The sequence below is a fragment of the Entelurus aequoreus genome, linkage group LG11, assembly GCF_033978785.1.
Source record: "Entelurus aequoreus isolate RoL-2023_Sb linkage group LG11, RoL_Eaeq_v1.1, whole genome shotgun sequence".
Taxonomy (NCBI): domain Eukaryota; kingdom Metazoa; phylum Chordata; class Actinopteri; order Syngnathiformes; family Syngnathidae; genus Entelurus; species Entelurus aequoreus.
This window is the reverse complement of record NC_084741.1, coordinates 74,560,304-74,583,242: the sequence shown is the minus strand read 5'-3', so window position 1 is coordinate 74,583,242 and position 22,939 is coordinate 74,560,304. Positions and strand designations below refer to the sequence as shown.

The 22,939-nt window shown below is 43.6% G+C and overlaps 1 protein-coding gene across 2 annotated transcripts in view; it reads left to right on the top strand.

Moving 5' to 3' along the window:
- Positions 1-22,939, top strand: part of LOC133660465 (platelet endothelial aggregation receptor 1-like) — a 618,594-nt gene that overhangs the window by 45,020 nt on the left and 550,635 nt on the right. For both annotated transcript variants that reach the window (XM_062063981.1, XM_062063980.1), the window contains exons 2-4: positions 17,544-17,648; positions 22,088-22,189; positions 22,255-22,355. In XM_062063981.1, the coding sequence (XP_061919965.1) occupies positions 17,548-17,648; positions 22,088-22,189; positions 22,255-22,355 (304 nt within the window). In that variant the 5' untranslated portion in view covers positions 17,544-17,547. The remainder of the gene's footprint in view (positions 1-17,543; positions 17,649-22,087; positions 22,190-22,254; positions 22,356-22,939) is intronic.

Genomic DNA, 22,939 nt, shown 5'->3' with positions numbered 1-22,939 from the left:
CCAAGAGAGAAGTCAAGTAGGGTTGTTGTCATAGCTGATTGATTCAGACTATTATTACAGTAATACCTCAACTTACCAGCATCATTCATTATGTGACGGCACTCTGAAGTCAAAAAAACACATTTAAATTCATTTAAAACCAAATTAATTGAATTTCTGATGCGTTTTAATTGTTTTTAAAATGCGGCAGAATAACCCATATTGTACACCGTTGATGTGCTTGAATGCACAGTAAATGTGTTCCTGTATAGTATTTGTGCAGCAATGGTCATGTGGTGACATCAATGATGCTATTTGTATAGTATTTGTGTAGTATTTGTATAGTATTTGTGCAGCAATGGTCATGTGGTGACATCAATGATGCTATTTGTGTAGTATTTGTGTAGTATTTGTATAGTATTTGTGCAGCAATGGTCATGTGGTGACATCAATGATGCTATTTGTATAGTATTTGTGTAGTATTTGTATAGTATTTGTGCAGCAATGGTCATGTGGTAACATCAGTGATGCTATTTGTATAGTATTTGTGTAGTATTTGTATAGTATTTGTGCAGCAATGGTCATGTGGTGACATCAATGATGCTATTTGTATAGTATTTGTGTAGTATTTGTATAGTATTTGTGCAGCAATGGTCATGTGGTGACATCAATGATGCTATTTGTATAGTATTTGTGTAGTATTTGTATAGTATTTGTGCAGCAATGGTCATGTGGTGACATCAATGATGCTATTTGTGTAGTATTTGTGTAGTATTTGTGTAGTATTTGTGTAGTATTTGTGCAGCAATGGTCATGTGGTGACATCAGTGATGCTATTTGGAGACGTAATCATTGAAGTGGGACATCACTGAAGGCCTAGGTGGGAAAGGCACGGCCCACCACTGCATCTAAGTAAATGTAACGTGCGCAACACAATAAAACAGCTTTCGGTTCAAACTTAGCAGTGTGTAAAGACCAACATGTACCGGGTGATGGCATTAAAAAATCATGTTTGATGGTCTCACAGCGGCTATTCATCGTCTCCTTTTAGCTCACTAACTCCACTTCCTTGGCTTTGCTTCTACGCTGTAAATGTGGCAACTCTCACCAAATGAGGCAACTCCCACCAAATGAGGCAACTCCCACCAAATGAGGCAACTCCCACCAAATGAGGCAACTCCCACCAAATGAGGCAACTCCCACCAAATGAGGCAACTCCCACCAAATGAGGCAACTCCCACCAAATGAGGCAACTCCCACCAAATGAGGCAACTCCCACCAAATGAGGCAACTCCCACCAAATGAGGCAACTCCCACCAAATGAGGCAACTCTCACCAAATGAGGCAACTCCCACCAAATGAGGCAACTCCCACCAAATGAGGCAACTCCCACCAAATGAGGCAACTCTCACCAAATGAGGCAACTCTCACCAAATGAGGCAACTCTCACCAAATGAGGCAACTCCCACCAAATGAGGCAACTCCCACCAAATGAGGCAACTCCCACCAAATGAGGCAACTCTCACCAAATGAGGCAACTCCCACCAAATGAGGCAACTCCCACCAAATGAGGCAACTCTCACCAAATGAGGCAACTCCCACCAAATGAGGCAACTCTCACCAAATGAGGCAACTCCCACCAAATGAGGCAACTCCCACCAAATGAGGCAACTCCCACCAAATGAGGCAACTCTCACCAAATGAGGCAACTCCCACCAAATGAGGCAACTCCCACCAAATGAGGCAACTCCCACCAAATGAGGCAACTCCCACCAAATGAGGCAACTCCCACCAAATGAGGCAACTCCCACCAAATGAGGCAACTCTCACCAAATGAGGCAACTCCCACCAAATGAGGCAACTCCCACCAAATGAGGCAACTCCCACCAAATGAGGCAACTCCCACCAAATGAGGCAACTCCCACCAAATGAGGCAACTCTCACCAAATGAGGCAACTCTCACCAAATGAGGCAACTCTCACCAAATGAGGCAACTCCCACCAAATGAGGCAACTCCCACCAAATGAGGCAACTCCCACCAAATGAGGCAACTCTCACCAAATGAGGCAACTCCACCAAATGAGGCAACTCCCACCAAATGAGGCAACTCTCACCAAATGAGGCAACTCCCACCAAATGAGGCAACTCTCACCAAATGAGGCAACTCCCACCAAATGAGGCAACTCCCACCAAATGAGGCAACTCTCACCAAATGAGGCAACTCTCACCAAATGAGGCAACTCTCACCAAATGAGGCAACTCTCACCAAATGAGGCAACTCCCACCAAATGAGGCAACTCCCACCAAATGAGGCAACTCTCACCAAATGAGGCAACTCTCACCAAATGAGGCAACTCCCACCAAATGAGGCAACTCCCACCAAATGAGGCAACTCTCACCAAATGAGGCAACTCCCACCAAATGAGGCAACTCTCACCAAATGAGGCAACTCCCACCAAATGAGGCAACTCTCACCAAATGAGGCAACTCTCACCAAATGAGGCAACTCTCACCAAATGAGGCAACTCCCACCAAATGAGGCAACTCCCACCAAATGAGGCAACTCTCACCAAATGAGGCAACTCCCACCAAATGAGGCAACTCTCACCAAATGAGGCAACTCCCACCAAATGAGGCAACTCCCACCAAATGAGGCAACTCTCACCAAATGAGGCAACTCCCACCAAATGAGGCAACTCTCACCAAATGAGGCAACTCTCACCAAATGAGGCAACTCCCACCAAATGAGGCAACTCTCACCAAATGAGGCAACTCCCACCAAATGAGGCAACTCCCACCAAATGAGGCAACTCTCACCAAATGAGGCAACTCCCACCAAATGAGGCAACTCTCACCAAATGAGGCAACTCCCACCAAATGAGGCAACTCCCACCAAATGAGGCAACTCTCACCAAATGAGGCAACTCCCACCAAATGAGGCAACTCTCACCAAATGAGGCAACTCCCACCAAATGAGGCAACTCTCACCAAATGAGGCAACTCTCACCAAATGAGGCAACTCTCACCAAATGAGGCAACTCCCACCAAATGAGGCAACTCCCACCAAATGAGGCAACTCTCACCAAATGAGGCAACTCCCACCAAATGAGGCAACTCTCACCAAATGAGGCAACTCCCACCAAATGAGGCAACTCTCACCAAATGAGGCAACTCCCACCAAATGAGGCAACTCTCACCAAATGAGGCAACTCTCACCAAATGAGGCAACTCTCACCAAATGAGGCAACTCCCACCAAATGAGGCAACTCCCACCAAATGAGGCAACTCTCACCAAATGAGGCAACTCCCACCAAATGAGGCAACTCCCACCAAATGAGGCAACTCTCACCAAATGAGGCAACTCCCACCAAATGAGGCAACTCCCACCAAATGAGGCAACTCTCACCAAATGAGGCAACTCCCACCAAATGAGGCAACTCTCACCAAATGAGGCAACTCCCACCAAATGAGGCAACTCCCACCAAATGAGGCAACTCTCACCAAATGAGGCAACTCCCACCAAATGAGGCAACTCCCACCAAATGAGGCAACTCCCACCAAATGAGGCAACTCTCACCAAATGAGGCAACTCCCACCAAATGAGGCAACTCCCACCAAATGAGGCAACTCCCACCAAATGAGGCAACTCCCACCAAATGAGGCAACTCTCACCAAATGAGGCAACTCCCACCAAATGAGGCAACTCCCACCAAATGAGGCAACTCCCACCAAATGAGGCAACTCCCACCAAATGAGGCAACTCTCACCAAATGAGGCAACTCCCACCAAATGAGGCAACTCCCACCAAATGAGGCAACTCTCACCAAATGAGGCAACTCCCACCAAATGAGGCAACTCCCACCAAATGAGGCAACTCCCACCAAATGAGGCAACTCCCACCAAATGAGGCAACTCTCACCAAATGAGGCAACTCCCACCAAATGAGGCAACTCTCACCAAATGAGGCAACTCCCACCAAATGAGGCAACTCTCACCAAATGAGGCAACTCTCACCAAATGAGGCAACTCCCACCAAATGAGGCAACTCCCACCAAATGAGGCAACTCTCACCAAATGAGGCAACTCTCACCAAATGAGGCAACTCCCACCAAATGAGGCAACTCCCACCAAATGAGGCAACTCCCACCAAATGAGGCAACTCCCACCAAATGAGGCAACTCCCACCAAATGAGGCAACTCCCACCAAATGAGGCAACTCCCACCAAATGAGGCAACTCCCACCAAATGAGGCAACTCCCACCAAATGAGGCAACTCTCACCAAATGAGGCAACTCCCACCAAATGAGGCAACTCCCACCAAATGAGGCAACTCCCACCAAATGAGGCAACTCCCACCAAATGAGGCAACTCTCACCAAATGAGGCAACTCCCACCAAATGAGGCAACTCCCACCAAATGAGGCAACTCTCACCAAATGAGGCAACTCCCACCAAATGAGGCAACTCTCACCAAATGAGGCAACTCCCACCAAATGAGGCAACTCCCACCAAATGAGGCAACTCTCACCAAATGAGGCAACTCCCACCAAATGAGGCAACTCCCACCAAATGAGGCAACTCTCACCAAATGAGGCAACTCCCACCAAATGAGGCAACTCTCACCAAATGAGGCAACTCCCACCAAATGAGGCAACTCCCACCAAATGAGGCAACTCTCACCAAATGAGGCAACTCCCACCAAATGAGGCAACTCTCACCAAATGAGGCAACTCCCACCAAATGAGGCAACTCTCACCAAATGAGGCAACTCCCACCAAATGAGGCAACTCCCACCAAATGAGGCAACTCCCACCAAATGAGGCAACTCCCACCAAATGAGGCAACTCTCACCAAATGAGGCAACTCCCACCAAATGAGGCAACTCCCACCAAATGAGGCAACTCTCACCAAATGAGGCAACTCCCACCAAATGAGGCAACTCTCACCAAATGAGGCAACTCCCACCAAATGAGGCAACTCCCACCAAATGAGGCAACTCTCACCAAATGAGGCAACTCCCACCAAATGAGGCAACTCCCACCAAATGAGGCAACTCCCACCAAATGAGGCAACTCCCACCAAATGAGGCAACTCTCACCAAATGAGGCAACTCCCACCAAATGAGGCAACTCTCACCAAATGAGGCAACTCTCACCAAATGAGGCAACTCTCACCAAATGAGGCAACTCTCACCAAATGAGGCAACTCCCACCAAATGAGGCAACTCCCACCAAATGAGGCAACTCCCACCAAATGAGGCAACTCTCACCAAATGAGGCAACTCCCACCAAATGAGGCAACTCCCACCAAATGAGGCAACTCTCACCAAATGAGGCAACTCCCACCAAATGAGGCAACTCTCACCAAATGAGGCAACTCCCACCAAATGAGGCAACTCTCACCAAATGAGGCAACTCTCACCAAATGAGGCAACTCTCACCAAATGAGGCAACTCTCACCAAATGAGGCAACTCTCACCAAATGAGGCAACTCCCACCAAATGAGGCAACTCTCACCAAATGAGGCAACTCTCACCAAATGAGGCAACTCCCACCAAATGAGGCAACTCCCACCAAATGAGGCAACTCCCACCAAATGAGGCAACTCCCACCAAATGAGGCAACTCCCACCAAATGAGGCAACTCCCACCAAATGAGGCAACTCTCACCAAATGAGGCAACTCCCACCAAATGAGGCAACTCCCACCAAATGAGGCAACTCCCACCAAATGAGGCAACACTCACCAAATGAGGCAACTCTCACCAAATGAGGCAACTCCCACCAAATGAGGCAACTCCCACCAAATGAGGCAACTCTCACCAAATGAGGCAACTCTCACCAAATGAGGCAACTCTCACCAAATGAGGCAACTCCCACCAAATGAGGCAACTCCCACCAAATGAGGCAACTCCCACCAAATGAGGCAACTCCCACCAAATGAGGCAACTCCCACCAAATGAGGCAACTCCCACCAAATGAGGCAACTCCCACCAAATGAGGCAACTCCCACCAAATGAGGCAACTCCCACCAAATGAGGCAACACTCACCAAATGAGGCAACTCTCACCAAATGAGGCAACTCTCACCAAATGAGGCAACTCCCACCAAATGAGGCAACTCCCACCAAATGAGGCAACTCCCACCAAATGAGGCAACTCCCACCAAATGAGGCAACTCCCACCAAATGGTTATGTTTTCCTGACGCCATCATGCCGAGCATTCTGGCAGTTATCCATGCCTCACATTGGCCACATATTTGGAACTCGTTAAAGAAAAGAACAACTTTAGGACTGTGTTTTGTATTCAGCCATGTATATAAGCCATTGAGAGTCCAACAATACCCACAATGCAATGCGTGTTCACCCCACATTTTCAAGCTCTATTAGCAACATTGTTAAAGCAGACAAACTATTGTTAGCGGCGCTGTGATCACAGAGAGCGAACCATCTTATGCTGCCACAGGATTGACATACCGAGCTGCTGCATCACCTCTGAGTTGGTGAAAGTTCATCCTGGATTATAAATCATGTCTCTCACCTGGATAGTAGAAGGATGTGGCCAAAAAACAAGAAAACTTCGACCTGGAAGTGGTGAGAAAGACAGGAAAAGTCGCTCGCTTGCGGCACCTTTTTTTTTAACCTTTGTGAGGATTACAAGGAATTTTTCATCTAAATGGGAAGACATAAACATCCCATCAGTCTTTATCCCAGTGAGAGCGGACTTTGTACAGTAAGTGATTGTTTTATTATGTTTGTATTTCTTGTTTAGCACTTAGCGATACTGCTACAAGATGCTTCGTGTTTCATCCTCCTAAAACTCAAACTCAAAATGATACATTTTTGGATCATCATTTGTCCCACAATAGTTTTTGTTGTCTGTCACCAAGTCTGCCATGAGTAGTTGTGTTGTTGTCTTGGAAGGGAAAAGTCAATGTTTTATGTGACATTAATATTCCGCAAACATTACGTTATTATGAATACGCTTGTTACCACATGACAAATATACTTACATATAAATAATATAAAATAACGATGGTAGAGGCTGGTGGATGTTTTTTAGAGTGCTTTATAGGCGGAATACACCAAATCCCATTACCTCCATGGTTAGCTGACTTTTGATAACATTTATTTACCAGCTAGAATGCACACACACACAAAAAAGTGTTCTTGTCTGACATAAGGATTGTGAATCACAGACAAAAAAGTGAAAGATTGAAGACATGATTGATATGACATCATAGTTGTCTTGCACCTGCAACACCTTTCGACCCCGCCCACTTTATCACTCAGCGTGGTTGCTGCGGCAACAAAAGGCTGCAGCAATGTGAGATCAAATGTGTGCATGGTGTACTCAGCACAATGTGTGTGTGTGTGTGTGTGTGTGTGTGTGTGTGTGTGTGTGTGTGTGTGTGTGTGTGTGTGTGTGTGTGTGTGTGTGTGTGTGTGTGTGTGTGTGTGTGTGTGTGTGTGTGTGTGCGTGTGTGTGTGTGTGTGTGTGTGTGTGTGTGTGTGTGTGTGTGTGTGTGTGTGTGTGTGTGCGTGTGTGTGCGTGTGTGTGTGTGTGTAGAGAAGGTCTTCCTTTGACTTTATTGACGTATTCTGGCAGATGGACTTAAGATGAGAGATGACATCATGTCTTTTTAAAGTTGAGCTGCAAGTAAACAAGTTCTGGAAGATTCAGAGAACTCTCGGTTGAATCTGAAGTTGTCTTTATTTTGATGTTATCATGTCATGATTTTAGCAGTCCAACCCACTTGCCCCCTCTGCTCTAAACATTTACAATCAAATGTCTTTTTTAGTCCATTCAAGTTACAGTTCTTGGTTTTAGGAGACCGTCTCAGAAATAATTGACACTTTGAAACTTTCTTTATTGCCTTGTTTTGCTAGCGTGTTTTGCTAGCGTGTTTGTGTTAGCTTGTTTTGCTAGCGTGTTTGTGTTAGCGATTGTTCGCTGCTCGCATGATTTCAAAAACTGTCGCTGCTTGTTGCCGTCCAAGATTCTGAGCTGCTTTTCCAAGAAATCCAGCTTTCCCCCTTGAAGAGTCGGCTTTCTACATGATGACAACACCACCTGGAGCTCCTCTTGTCTACCATACTCTGCAACCCGGTCCCACTCCAACAAGTCTGTCTAAGCGCCGCTGTGTTTGTCAGCGTTGAACAATCTCTGTGCGCTTTGGACTCTTTCTCTAATGAAGCACAATTACAAAGAAGAGAAGCTCATGAAAAATATGAAGCCCAACTTCCACGGAGTGCTTGATGACTCCCCTAATAGGAGCCACATGCGTCCTCTCGTAAAAGTCTGTTATGGCGGCAGAGAGTGAATTACCCAGACGCTAGCGGTGAGCGAGCAGTCACCAAATCTTCCATCACACTGCCAGCCTCACCAGCAGTGACAGCCGCCAATCACAGACATGTGAAATGAGGCGCTGAGGTGAGGTGTTTACAAACACACCTTGGCTTGTGTACTGATACAAACTACTTGACAAGGATGTACACAAATCATGGATGAGCAGTCAGCATCCTTGGAAATGGTGAAAGGTCAGCTGCAAGTCAACAATGGCTGGTCCTGAAGGGATTAACGTGGAAACCACCAGTTTCATCACAACTTTTAAGGGGACGCTTATGCAGCAACAATTGAATGACATTTGTGTCATTGACTGAGATTTAGCTAACACAGCATCTCTTATTAGCTAACACAGCATCTCTTATTAGAGCATCAGCTAACACAGCATCTCTTATTAGCTAACACAGCATCTCTTATTAGAGCATCAGCTAACACAGCATCTCTTATTAGAGCATCAGCTAACACAGCATCTCTTATTAGAGCATCAGCTAACACAGCATCTCTTATTAGCTAACACAGCATCTCTTATTAGAGCATCAGCTAACACAGCATCTCTTATTAGCTAACACAACATCTCTTATTAGCTAACACAACATCTCTTATTAGCTAACACAACATCTCTTATTAGAGCATCAGCTAACACAGCATCTCTTATTAGCTAACACAGCATCTCTTATTAGAGCATCAGCTAACACAGCATCTCTTATTAGCTAACACAGCATCTCTTATTAGAGCATCAGCTAACACAGCATCTCTTATTAGCTAACACAGCATCTCTTATTAGCTAACACAGCATCTCTTATTAGAGCATCAGCTAACACAGCATCTCTTATTAGCTAACACAGCATCTCTTATTAGAGCATCAGCTAACACAGCATCTCTTATTAGCTAACACAGCATCTCTTATTAGAGCATCAGCTAACACAGCATCTCTTATTAGCTAACACAACATCTCTTATTAGAGCATCAGACTCTTTGGCACAAACAACCTTGTCAAGAATAACAGTAAAATGTCTAAAATGGGATTTAGCCAGTTAGGAGTGAAAAAGTCTAATATTCAGTGGTTGGCTAGGTCACCTTGTCAAGTTGTGTTGACTGCAGGACTTCAGGTCAAGAAAAGTCACCATCTTGCTGTACTGCTGTAGTCCACCATTGTGGTTTTGCTTGTCAAGTACAAAGTACAAAAGCAGTGAAGTTGTCACGTTGTGTAAATGCTAAATAAAAACAGAATACAACAAATCCTTTTGAACTTATATTCAATTGAATAGACTGCAAAGACAAGATACTTAACAAAATTAACAAAAAAATATATTGTAATGTCAGAAATGGAGTAAGTCTTTGGACAAAAGCCTGGCGGAGGTTTGTGCTTTCTGACTGCTTTTCTAGTTCATGTTGACCAAATCACTGCAGCTGTTCTGTTCAGAAAACTGTACAAAACTTACACAAGATTTTTGAAAGACTCTTGATGTTGATGTTAATGCAGAATGTGACACATTACCAGTGCAGTCATGTAGTATGTGACACATTACCAGTGCAGTCATGTAGTATGTGACACATTACCAGTGCAGTAATGTAGTATGTGACACATTACCAGTGCAGTCATGTAGTATGTGACACATTACCAGTGCAGTCATGTAGTATGTGACACATTACCAGTGCAGTAATGTAGTATGTGACACATTACCAGTGCAGTCATGTAGTATGTGACACATTACCAGTGCAGTCATGTAGTATGTGACACATTACCAGTGCAGTAATGTAGTATGTGACACATTACCAGTGCAGTAATGTAGTATGTGACACATTACCAGTGCAGTCATGTAGTAGGTGACACATTACCAGTGCAGTCATGTAGTATGTGACACATTACCAGTGCAGTCATGTAGTATGTGACACATTACCAGTGCAGTCATGTAGTATGTGATACATTACCAGTGCAGTAATGTAGTATGTGACACATTACCAGTGCAGTAATGCAGAATGTGACACATTACCAGTGCAGTCATGTAGTATGTGACACATTACCAGTGCAGTCATGTAGTATGTGACACATTACCAGTGCAGTAATGTAGTATGTGACACATTACCAGTGCAGTAATGTAGTATGTGACACATTACCAGTGCAGTAATGTAGTATGTGACACATTACCAGTGCAGTCATGTAGTAGGTGACACATTACCAGTGCAGTCATGTAGTATGTGACACATTACCAGTGCAGTCATGTAGCATGTGACACGTTACCAGTGCAGTAATGTAGTATGTGACACGTTACCAGTGCAGTAATGTAGTATGTGACACATTACCAGTGCAGTAATGTAGTATGTGACACATTACCAGTGCAGTAATGTAGTATGTGACACATTACCAGTGCAGTCATGTAGTATGTGACACATTACCAGTGCAGTCATGTAGTATGTGACACATTACCAGTGCAGTCATGTAGTATGTGACACATTACCAGTGCAGTCATGTAGTATGTGACACATTACCAGTGCAGTCATGTAGTATGTGACACATTACCAGTGCAGTAATGTAGTATGTGACACATTACCAGTGCAGTAATGTAGTATGTGACACATTACCAGTGCAGTCATGTAGTATGTGACACATTACCAGTGCAGTCATGTAGTATGTGACACATTACCAGTGCAGTCATGTAGTATGTGACACATTACCAGTGCAGTCATGTAGTATGTGACACATTACCAGTGCAGTAATGTAGTATGTGACACATTACCAGTGCAGTCATGTAGTAGGTGACACATTACCAGTGCAGTCATGTAGTATGTGACACATTACCAGTGCAGTCATGTAGCATGTGACACGTTACCAGTGCAGTAATGTAGTATGTGACACGTTACCAGTGCAGTAATGTAGTATGTGACACATTACCAGTGCAGTAATGTAGTATGTGACACATTACCAGTGCAGTAATGTAGTATGTGACACATTACCAGTGCAGTAATGTAGTATGTGACACATTACCAGTGCAGTAATGTAGTATGTGACACATTACCAGTGCAGTCATGTAGTATGTGACACATTACCAGTGCAGTCATGTAGTATGTGACACATTACCAGTGCAGTCATGTAGTATGTGACAAATTACCAGTGCAGTCATGTAGTATGTGACACATTACCAGTGCAGTAATGTAGTATGTGACACATTACCAGTGCAGTCATGTAGTATGTGACACATTACCAGTGCAGTAATGTAGTATGTGACACATTACCAGTGCAGTAATGTAGTATGTGACACATTACCAGTGCAGTAATGTAGTATGTGACACATTACCAGTGCAGTCATGTAGTATGTGACACATTACCAGTGCAGTCATGTAGTATGTGACACATTACCAGTGCAGTCATGTAGTATGTGACAAATTACCAGTGCAGTCATGTAGTATGTGACACATTACCAGTGCAGTAATGTAGTATGTGACACATTACCAGTGCAGTCATGTAGTATGTGACACATTACCAGTGCAGTAATGTAGTATGTGACACATTACCAGTGCAGTAATGTAGTATGTGACACATTACCAGTGCAGTAATGTAGTATGTGACACATTACCAGTGCAGTCATGTAGTATGTGACACATTACCAGTGCAGTCATGTAGTATGTGACACATTACCAGTGCAGTCATGTAGTATGTGACACATTACCAGTGCAGTCATGTAGTATGTGACACATTACCAGTGCAGTAATGTAGTATGTGACACATTACCAGTGCAGTCATGTAGTAGGTGACACATTACCAGTGCAGTCATGTAGTATGTGACACATTACCAGTGCAGTCATGTAGCATGTGACACGTTACCAGTGCAGTAATGTAGTATGTGACACGTTACCAGTGCAGTAATGTAGTATGTGACACATTACCAGTGCAGTAATGTAGTATGTGACACATTACCAGTGCAGTAATGTAGTATGTGACACATTACCAGTGCAGTAATGTAGTATGTGACACATTACCAGTGCAGTAATGTAGTATGTGACACATTACCAGTGCAGTCATGTAGTATGTGACACATTACCAGTGCAGTCATGTAGTATGTGACACATTACCAGTGCAGTCATGTAGTATGTGACAAATTACCAGTGCAGTCATGTAGTATGTGACACATTACCAGTGCAGTAATGTAGTATGTGACACATTACCAGTGCAGTCATGTAGTATGTGACACATTACCAGTGCAGTAATGTAGTATGTGACACATTACCAGTGCAGTAATGTAGTATGTGACACATTACCAGTGCAGTAATGTAGTATGTGACACATTACCAGTGCAGTCATGTAGTATGTGACACATTACCAGTGCAGTCATGTAGTATGTGACACATTACCAGTGCAGTCATGTAGTATGTGACAAATTACCAGTGCAGTCATGTAGTATGTGACACATTACCAGTGCAGTAATGTAGTATGTGACACATTACCAGTGCAGTCATGTAGTATGTGACACATTACCAGTGCAGTAATGTAGTATGTGACACATTACCAGTGCAGTAATGTAGTATGTGACACATTACCAGTGCAGTAATGTAGTATGTGACACATTACCAGTGCAGTAATGTAGTATGTGACACATTACCAGTGCAGTCATGTAGTATGTGACACATTACCAGTGCAGTCATGTAGTATGTGACACATTACCAGTGCAGTAATGTAGTATGTGACACATTACCAGTGCAGTCATGTAGTATGTGACACATTACCAGTGCAGTAATGTAGTATGTGACACATTACCAGTGCAGTCATGTAGTATGTGACACATTACCAGTGCAGTAATGTAGTATGTGACACATTACCAGTGCAGTCATGTAGTATGTGACACATTACCAGTGCAGTAAAAGATAGTTTTAGAACTCCTTTTCAGACACAAATGACCCTGCTAGAGTTGTTTGTCATCAAATATAGATTTGTTGAAGAATATTAGTGTTTAGTTGCCAGCGAGTGATGTCACCTGCACAATGAGAGCTCACGTCCACATGTGTTGACCAGAAGTCTGGCACTTACCCGCGCTGCCCGACTGCTGTTTGGGATTTTTTTTAAAAGGTGACGGGAAGAAAAACATGTCCCTTTGTCTCCCTGAGAGCCTAACAGGTCCCTGCGTGATGCGATCCAGATGCTGCTGGTGAGGCCTCTGAAGGATGGAGGTCACCATGAAGTGTCATTTCCTTCTCCTCTTGGACACGTCTGATGCTTCTCTTGACCTCCACGCTGCTTTTCTCTTGACCTCCACGCTGCATTTCTCTTGACCTCCACGCTGCTTTTCATGGACTCTTTTACACTTTCAACTGAGGATTTAGTGAAAGATAATCATCTGGGCCAACATTGTTTCCACACTAGAATACACGTCGCTGCTCTCCTGCTACGTTCTTCTTGCATTTGGTCACTTTCACTTTCTTTGCAGCCTGGATAAAAGTCCTGCGTGGCGGCGCCAACGTCCGCTACACCGTCTCATTTGTGCCCGTGCAAAGTCTGCGTGACTAGCTGTAAAGGCTATGATTGGTCAAGAATATTTCTTGTTCAGAGGACGTTCCAACATGATCACTTCTCTCCATGATCCTTCACTGGCGGCAAAGGAAGCTAACTAGCTTATTTGTCACTGCTAACTAGCTTATTTGTCACTGCTAACTAGCTTATTTGTCACTGCTAACTAGCTTATTTGTCACTGCTAACTAGCTTATTTGTCACTGCTAACTAGCTTATTTGTCACTGCTAACTAGCTTATTTGTCACTGCTAACTAGCTTATTTGTCACGGAGTGTACATAGCTAGCAAAACAGCCGTGTTCAAAGTGCGGCCCGCAGCACTTTGTAGAAAACATTTTTACAAAAAAAGCAAACATTTGAACAATAAAACAAAGCAGCATGCATAGGGATGGATAACTTTCACATTTGAACCGATACAGTACCAATTCCCTGTGGTATCTAGGAATCGATACCAGTACTCAACTGTAAAAATGTTTGCTACTTTTGTGTGTGTGTACGACAAAATATAGTACACTTTGATTTTACGCAAATCGCACCGACGGAATTTAGTCAATAAATTTAAAAGTACCAAACTTGGTATTCATCCCTAAACATGCAACAAGAATACGTTGTTACTAATAACTATTCATAACAAAAGGCTTTGTCTTCAAATACTTTGGCTTTATATATATATATATATATATATATATATATATATATATATATATATATATATATATATATATATATATATATATATATATATATATATATATATATATATATATATATATATATATATATATATATATATATATATATATATATATATATAGGGATGATACTCGAAACCGGTTTTCCCGGTTGTTCGATAAGAAAAGAACCGAGTCCTCGGACTCCAATCCCTTTTTGAGAACCGGTACCCGTTATCGAGACCACTATAGTAAAGAAAAAGAGTTGGTTCTTTATTCGAATCCCTCGGCACGAATCCCGTCCCGACCAGAAATGCCCTGTGAGACATCACAAGAATTTACGTCACGTAGCTCAGTCATTAGGCGCAGATAGCGAAAGCAGGAAAAACAATGAAATAATAAAGTTCAAAACAAAAGGTATAATCCAATGAACAACTTTACTGAGAGATTTGAGCAGACTACAAACACATGACCAACACTTTTACCACCAACCGGAAACATAGCAACCAGGCTAGCAACGCACCTCCTTTACGGCAGCTGTCACAACGTTTTTAAAACAACCGCAGCACATACATATATATACAACACCGCAGCACATACATATATATACAACACCGCAGCACATACATATATATACAACACTGCAGCACATACATATATATACAACACCGCAGCACATACATATATATACAACACTGCAGCACATACATATATATACAACACTGCAGCACATACATATATATACAACACTGCAGCACATACATATATATACAACATATATGACACCGCAGCACATACATATATATACAACATATATGACACTGCAGCACATACATATATATACAACACTGCAGCACATACATATATATACAACATATATGACACCGCAGCACATACATATATATACAACACTGCAGCACATACATATATATACAACACTGCAGCACATACATATATATACAACACATCTACCTTTTTTAACTTTTGTTTTTCTTTTCTTGTAAACGTTACAAAATCACACTGTAGATGTGTTGTCTGTCTAATTATAAATAATGCAGACGAGGCGTGTTGGCTGAGTTCTTGACGTTTACTTTCACAGCGTGGCAACATGCAACACTTTTCGGGGCTACCGCGCATGCTCGTAACTCCCGTTGCATGCTGGGTAGTGTAGTTGTTATATTCTCTCGCTCATAACATCTTTCCCCCATAAAGAAATAATGTTAACTCAATAAAGTGTATTTCTTTTTTTAGCTTTAACTTTTCATTTATTAGCATTGTAACCACATTTGCAAACAACTTTTCTCTTCATAGAATGTTCTTTCAATAAAGAAATAAAGTGCAAAAATGTCAAAGCATCATAACAAACGGTTATGTTCCAATAGCAGCAGAAGTGCACTTTTTGGAGAGCTGTATTATTTCCAGTTTTGTGCCCAAGGGACTGATTTTATTTAACACTATATTATTATTTATACACCTATAGTGACCACAGAGACAGCTTGTTTTTGTGTTACTGTATATATTTGTTTTTCTGAAAAATCCCACTTAATATACTTTGGGTAACAACAGTCAATATTTATTTATTTTATTTTATTTTTTTAGGGGGGGTAACAGTCAATATTTATTTATTTATTAGATTTTATTTTTTTCTCATATAATAAAAGTGAGCTTTTGTTAAACCAAATATGGTGTGTTTTTTTCCATATACAACAACCTATCTGGACTCCATAAGAGAATCCATAAGGAATCGGTTCGATAATAGGATTCGATAATAGGCTCGAACTCGATAATTTCTTATCAAACATCATCCCTATATATATATATATATATATATATACACACAGGTGATTACTCACTTGCATGTATAACATTTGCTTAAGTAAAGAGCCAATATTAGTGCACAAATGCGTCCGGAAGGTTTTTAAACCGTCTACTTGAATGCATGTCTTTATTTGCCCAAAATTTGGTAACAGTTTTATCCAAAGTTCTTTCAGGCCGTATTTTGGAGTGAAATTTGCCAGGGAGCACCCCAGTCAGAGTCATTGTTGTACTGATATATGCATTGATCTGATCACTGACCGTATAGAGATCACTATGTCGTAGATCACCACATAATGATCTCCAAACTGAGAAAATGTGGTTTTAATAGTATGTCACTTTCTTGGATGTTGAGCAAGTATCTATCAGGAAGATCACAGAGAGTGTGTTTGAATGCTAGCTTATCTGAACGCAAGTACAATTACTGCGGTGTGCCTCAAGGAAGCAGCTTAGGTCCTTTACTTTGTATTATTTGGACTAATGATCTTCCCTGTTTTACAACAAACACCAATATGGTTATGTATGCAGATGTGTACAGTACTGCCTCTACCTTAAATCACCTAGAAATAACTTCAATCAGGACCTGGAGAGAGAGTCACGCTGGGTAAAAGATAATAACCTTCACCTTTATCTTTACTTTTTAAGCCAACATGCGTCCGTTCTCCCTTTTCTGTCTACACACTGTGTCTGCTTGTAAGTACTCTGTGTGTGTGCGCTGCCCAACATGCCTGTCTTGTTGGTGTGTGTGTGTGTGCGTGTGTGTGTGTGTGTGTGTGTGTGTGTGTGTGTGTGTGTGTGTGTGTGTGTGTGTGTGTGTGTGTGTGTGTGTGTGTGTGTGTGTGTGTGTGTGTGTGTGTGTGTGTGTGTGTGTGTGTGTGTGTGTGTGTGTGTGTGTATGAGCATTATTATACAATGAATAAATATTTGAAAAAGAATGAAAGTGCCCCCAATCTTAAACACACCTTCAGCTAAGGTGAATCTTGACATCTGACTGAAATACTTTATCAGAACTTCATTGAAAATGTCTTAAATGGCAGACAAACGTTAATTTAGTGAGTTTAGAGTCAAAGAGTAAAAAGAAAAATCATTATTTATATGCAGACAGTGCAGTTTAGATACTTTATTTTCCCCAGGAGGACAAGATCATGTGAAGTATTACACAGTAGAGTAGTGAAGGTTTCTTTGCAGAGATGACACCAAAGATGAGACATTGTGAATGTTTGTTTGTCTTTCAGGACCATGCTGACTGTGCACAACGTCCTGCTTCTGCTCTTCTTCTTGCTCAGCCTGGCCTGCTCCCTCAACCCCAGAGACCCCAATGTGTGCAGCCTGTGGGAGAGGTGAGGACATTGTCATCTTTTCTGTGATGGAGGGGCAAGGGTGAGCATTCAGCGCAGTCACAATGTTACGTCGCATTCTCTGGGCTTTTATCTCCTTTTATGGACAATTGCAAGCTGTTGCGTTCTTGTGTAGCATACTGCTTCTCTTTGAGACACAGCAAAGGTCAAAACAAACATAACATGTACAATATAATAAGCAAATGTTGAAAACATATTAGTTTTACATTTTTCTTATTATATATACACATTTGTTGTCTATGTATACATGAATATACAAATAAATATATACATATATATATACGTATTCAACGTGTTCTTATATATATTGTTGTTTATATATATATATATATATATATATATATATATATATATATATATATATATATATATATATATATATATATATATATAGTCGAGGTTACTGTGGTTTATCCGTTATACAGTGCTCAATACCGGAGTAGAGCAGAATATACGTTAGGTCAGGAAAAAACACAGAGGCTATATCATCCCCACAAGCCTGTTTCGCAGGTTTCGCAGGTATAAAATCCCCTGCGAAACATTCTAGATGAAAATCATTCATTACAAAATCAGATATTTTCATAGCTAAAGCGTAAAAAAATGTTCACAACATTTTAAATAAATATTTCAACATTATGAGAGCCCTGAAAACCTGAAATATACCCATTAGTCCTGTTTTTAATCCAACATAGAAACTGTGCTTGCGGCTGAGCCAATCAGTGAACAGCACACTCTGATTGCTGTGTTGTCCTCTAGTGGCCATTTGTAGTATTGATATTTTTACTTTACGGAGCCATTTTTATGCTTGAAAATGCTTGATTTAGACCAAAAGTTTCTTTTAAAAGAAATATGCGTTGTGGTGAATATTTAGACGGAGATGTGGCGAGGGACTCATTGGAAAAGTGAAAAAATGCATGGCCGGCAAAATGAGGCAGGTTGAAAGTACAACTTTAGTAGTGAGCTGGCTCTTTGAGGAGTGGGCTTAGTAGTGAGGTGGCTCTTTGAGGAGTGGGCTTAGTAGTGAGCTGGCTCTTTGAGGAGTGGGCTTAGTAGTGAGCTGGCTCTTTGAGGAGTGGGCTTAGTAGTGAGCTGGCTCTTTGAGGAGTGGGCTTAGTAGTGAGGTGGCTCTTTGAGGAGTGGGCTTAGTAGTGAGCTGGCTCTTTGAGGAGTGGGCTTAGTAGTGAGCTGGCTCTTTGAGGAGTGGGCTTAGTAGTGAGCTGGCTCTTTGAGGAGTGGGCTTAGTAGTGAGCTGGCTCTTTGAGGAGTGGGCTTAGTAGTGAGCTGGCTCTTTGAGGAGTGGGCTTAGTAGTGAGCTGGCTCTTTGAGGAGTGGGCTTAGTAGTGAGCTGGCTCTTTGAGGAGTGGGCTTAGTAGTGAGCTGGCTCTTTGAGGAGTGGGCTTAGTAGTGAGCTGGCTCTTTGAGGAGTGGGCTTAGTAGTGAGCTGGCTCTTTGAGGAGTGGGCTTAGTAGTGAGCTGGCTCTTTGAGGAGTGGGCTTAGTAGTGAGGTGGCTCTTTGAGGAGTGGGCTTAGTAGTGAGCTGGCTCTTTGAGGAGTGGGCTTAGTAGTGAGGTGGCTCTTTGAGGAGTGGGCTTAGTAGTGAGCTGGCTCTTTGAGGAGTGGGCTTAGTAGTGAGTTGGCTCTTTGAGGAGTGGGCTTAGTAGTGAGCTGGCTCTTTGAGGAGTGGGCTTAGTAGTGAGTTGGCTCTTTGAGGAGTGGGCTTAGTAGTGAGCTGGCTCTTTGAGGAGTGGGCTTAGTAGTGAGGTGGCTCTTTGAGGAGTGGGCTTAGTAGTGAGGTGGCTCTTTGAGGAGTGGGCTTAGTAGTGAGGTGGCTCTTTGAGGAGTGGGCTTAGTAGTGAGGTGGTTAGGGTTAGGGTTAGTGGGCTTAGTAGTGAGCTGGCTCTTTGAGGAGTGGGCTTAGTAGTGAGGTGGCTCTTTGAGGAGTGGGCTTAGTAGTGAGCTGGCTCTTTGAGGAGTGGGCTTAGTAGTGAGGTGGCTCTTTGAGGAGTGGGCTTAGTAGTGAGGTGGCTCTTTGAGGAGTGGGCTTAGTAGTGAGGTGGCTCTTTGAGGAGTGGGCTTAGTAGTGAGGTGGTTAGGGTTAGTGGGCTTAGTAGTGAGGTGGCTCTTTGAGGAGTGGGCTTAGTAGTGAGGTGGCTCTTTGAGGAGTGGGCTTAGTAGTGAGGTGGCTCTTTGAGGAGTGGGCTTAGTAGTGAGCTGGCTCTTTGAGGAGTGGGCTTAGTAGTGAGGTGGCTCTTTGAGGAGTGGGCTTAGTAGTGAGGTGGCTCTTTAAGGAGTGGGCTTAGTAGTGAGGTGGCTCTTTGAGGAGTGGGCTTAGTAGTGAGGTGGCTCTTTGAGCAGTGGGCTTAGTAGTGAGGTGGTTAGGGTTAGGGTTAGTGGGCTTAGTAGTGAGGTGGCTCTTTGAGGAGTGGGCTTAGTAGTGAGGTGGCTCTTTGAGGAGTGGGCTTAGTAGTGAGGTGGCTCTTTGAGGAGTGGGCTTAGTAGTGAGGTGGCTCTTTGAGGAGTGGGCTTAGTAGTGAGCTGGCTCTTTGAGGAGTGGGCTTAGTAGTGAGGTGGCTCTTTGAGGAGTGGGCTTAGTAGTGAGCTGGCTCTTTGAGGAGTGGGCTTAGTAGTGAGCTGGCTCTTTGAGGAGTGGGCTTAGTAGTGAGCTGGCTCTTTGAGGAGTGGGCTTAGTAGTGAGGTGGCTCTTTGAGGAGTGGGCTTAGTAGTGAGCTGGCTCTTTGAGGAGTGGGCTTAGTAGTGAGGTGGCTCTTTGAGGAGTGGGCTTAGTAGTGAGCTGGCTCTTTGAGGAGTGGGCTTAGTAGTGAGGTGGCTCTTTGAGGAGTGGGCTTAGTAGTGAGGTGGCTCTTTGAGGAGTGGGCTTAGTAGTGAGGTGGCTCTTTGAGGAGTGGGCTTAGCAGTGAGCTGGCTCTTTGAGGAGTGGGCTTAGTAGTGAGGTGGCTCTTTGAGGAGTGGGCTTAGTAGTGAGGTGGCTCTTTGAGGAGTGGGCTTAGTAGTGAGCTGGCTCTTTGAGGAGTGGGCTTAGTAGTGAGGTGGCTCTTTGAGGAGTGGGCTTAGTAGTGAGGTGGCTCTTTGAGGAGTGGGCTTAGTAGTGAGCTGGCTCTTTGAGGAGTGGGCTTAGTAGTGAGCTGGCTCTTTGAGGAGTGGGCTTAGTAGTGAGGTGGCTCTTTGAGGAGTGGGCTTAGTAGTGAGGTGGTTAGGGTTAGGGTTAGTGGGCTTGGTAGTGAGCTGGCTCTTTGAGGAGTGGGCTTAGTAGTGAGGTGGTTAGGGTTAGGGTTAGTGGGCTTAGTAGTGAGGTGGCTCTTTGAGGAGTGGGCTTAGTAGTGAGCTGGCTCTTTGAGGAGTGGGCTTAGTAGTGAGGTGGCTCTTTGAGGAGTGGGCTTAGTAGTGAGCTGGCTCTTTGAGGAGTGGGCTTAGTAGTGAGCTGGCTCTTTGAGGAGTGGGCTTAGTAGTGAGCTGGCTCTTTGAGGAGTGGGCTTAGTAGTGAGGTGGCTCTTTGAGGAGTGGGCTTAGTAGTGAGCTGGCTCTTTGAGGAGTGGGCTTAGTAGTGAGCTGGCTCTTTGAGGAGTGGGCTTAGTAGTGAGCTGGCTCTTTGAGGAGTGGGCTTAGTAGTGAGGTGGCTCTTTGAGGAGTGGGCTTAGTAGTGAGGTGGTTAGGGTTAGGGTTAGTGGGCTTAGTAGTGAGCTGGCTCTTTGAGGAGTGGGCTTAGTAGTGAGGTGGTTAGGGTTAGGGTTAGTGGGCTTAGTAGTGAGCTGGCTCTTTGAGGAGTGGGCTTAGTAGTGAGGTGGTTAGGGTTAGGGTTAGGGTTAGTGGGCTTAGTAGTGAGGTGGCTCTTTGAGGAGTGGGCTTAGTAGTGAGGTGGCTCTTTGAGGAGTGGGCTTAGTAGTGAGCTGGCTCTTTGAGGAGTGGGCTTAGTAGTGAGCTGGCTCTTTGAGGAGTGGGCTTAGTAGTGAGCTGGCTCTTTGAGGAGTGGGCTTAGTAGTGAGGTGGCTCTTTGAGGAGTGGGCTTAGTAGTGAGGTGGTTAGGGTTAGGGTTAGTGGGCTTAGTAGTGAGGTGGCTCTTTGAGGAGTGGGCTTAGTAGTGAGCTGGCTCTTTGAGGAGTGGGCTTAGTAGTGAGGTGGCTCTTTGAGGAGTGGGCTTAGTAGTGAGGTGGTTAGGGTTAGGGTTAGTGGGCTTTGTGCTGAAGGACTCTGATCCTAATAATCAACTCCTATTTGTTGAGGATTTGAATGAGTGATTTGAATGAAAGTAGAGTTAGGGTTAGAGTTAGGGTTAGGGTTAGGGTTAGTGGGCTTTGTGCTGAAGGACTCTGATCCTAATAATCAACTCCTATTTGCAGAGGATTTGAATGAAAACACACACAGATGAGCAGGAATGAAAAGTTGTTGTTAATGTTTGTGTGCAGCTTCACCACCTCAGTCAAGGAGTCGTACTCGCATCCTTACGACCATGTGACCGAGGAGCCCTGCTCGGACCCTGGGACCAACTACAGATGCCCGCGTCACAGGTAGCGCCAACATCCTCTGCAGCAGCGACTTCGTGCTCTTTAAGACCTGAACGTCCTTCTTCCAGGATCACCTACAAGAGCGCATACAGGCAGGCGGTGAAGACCGACTACCGCAAGCGCTACCAGTGCTGCCCGGGCTACTACGAGAGCGCCAACACATGTGTTGGTAAGTCATTGGTAGATCATCTGGAGAAAATATCAACAAAACTCTTCTGAAGTAGCAATATGCTTTTGACACCATCAGATGAACATTATGCACATTTTCTTCAAGCACTCAATCTGCAAGGTCAACATGTTGATGAGCGCACCTGCCAGAGTCCACAAAATGTGGCTTCTCTGCTGGCTTCTGTGGTGTCGCACAGTGAAACATTCCAGGAAACAGCATTTTCCTGTCTTGCTGCTTATTTGTCGTGTCCCAGGTGGACAAAACATAATAAAAGATGAATATTACACTAAGTATTAAAACATGCTAAACGAGTGTATAATAGTACTTCTTCTCCATGTCTCAACAATTAGTTTGTTCACTTCAACATGCACCACGTTACCGCTTTTCTAAGAGGGAAATAAAAGGGAAAAAACAGATATGTATGATTTTAAAAGCAAATAATATTATTCTCATTACACAATATACACACAATTATGTTATTACATTTAGCTTCCCCTATTTATAAGTGTCTTTCACAACAGGCAGATAAAGTTTAGGTTTTAAGATTTGTTATATATATATATTTATTTTTTTTAAATAATTAA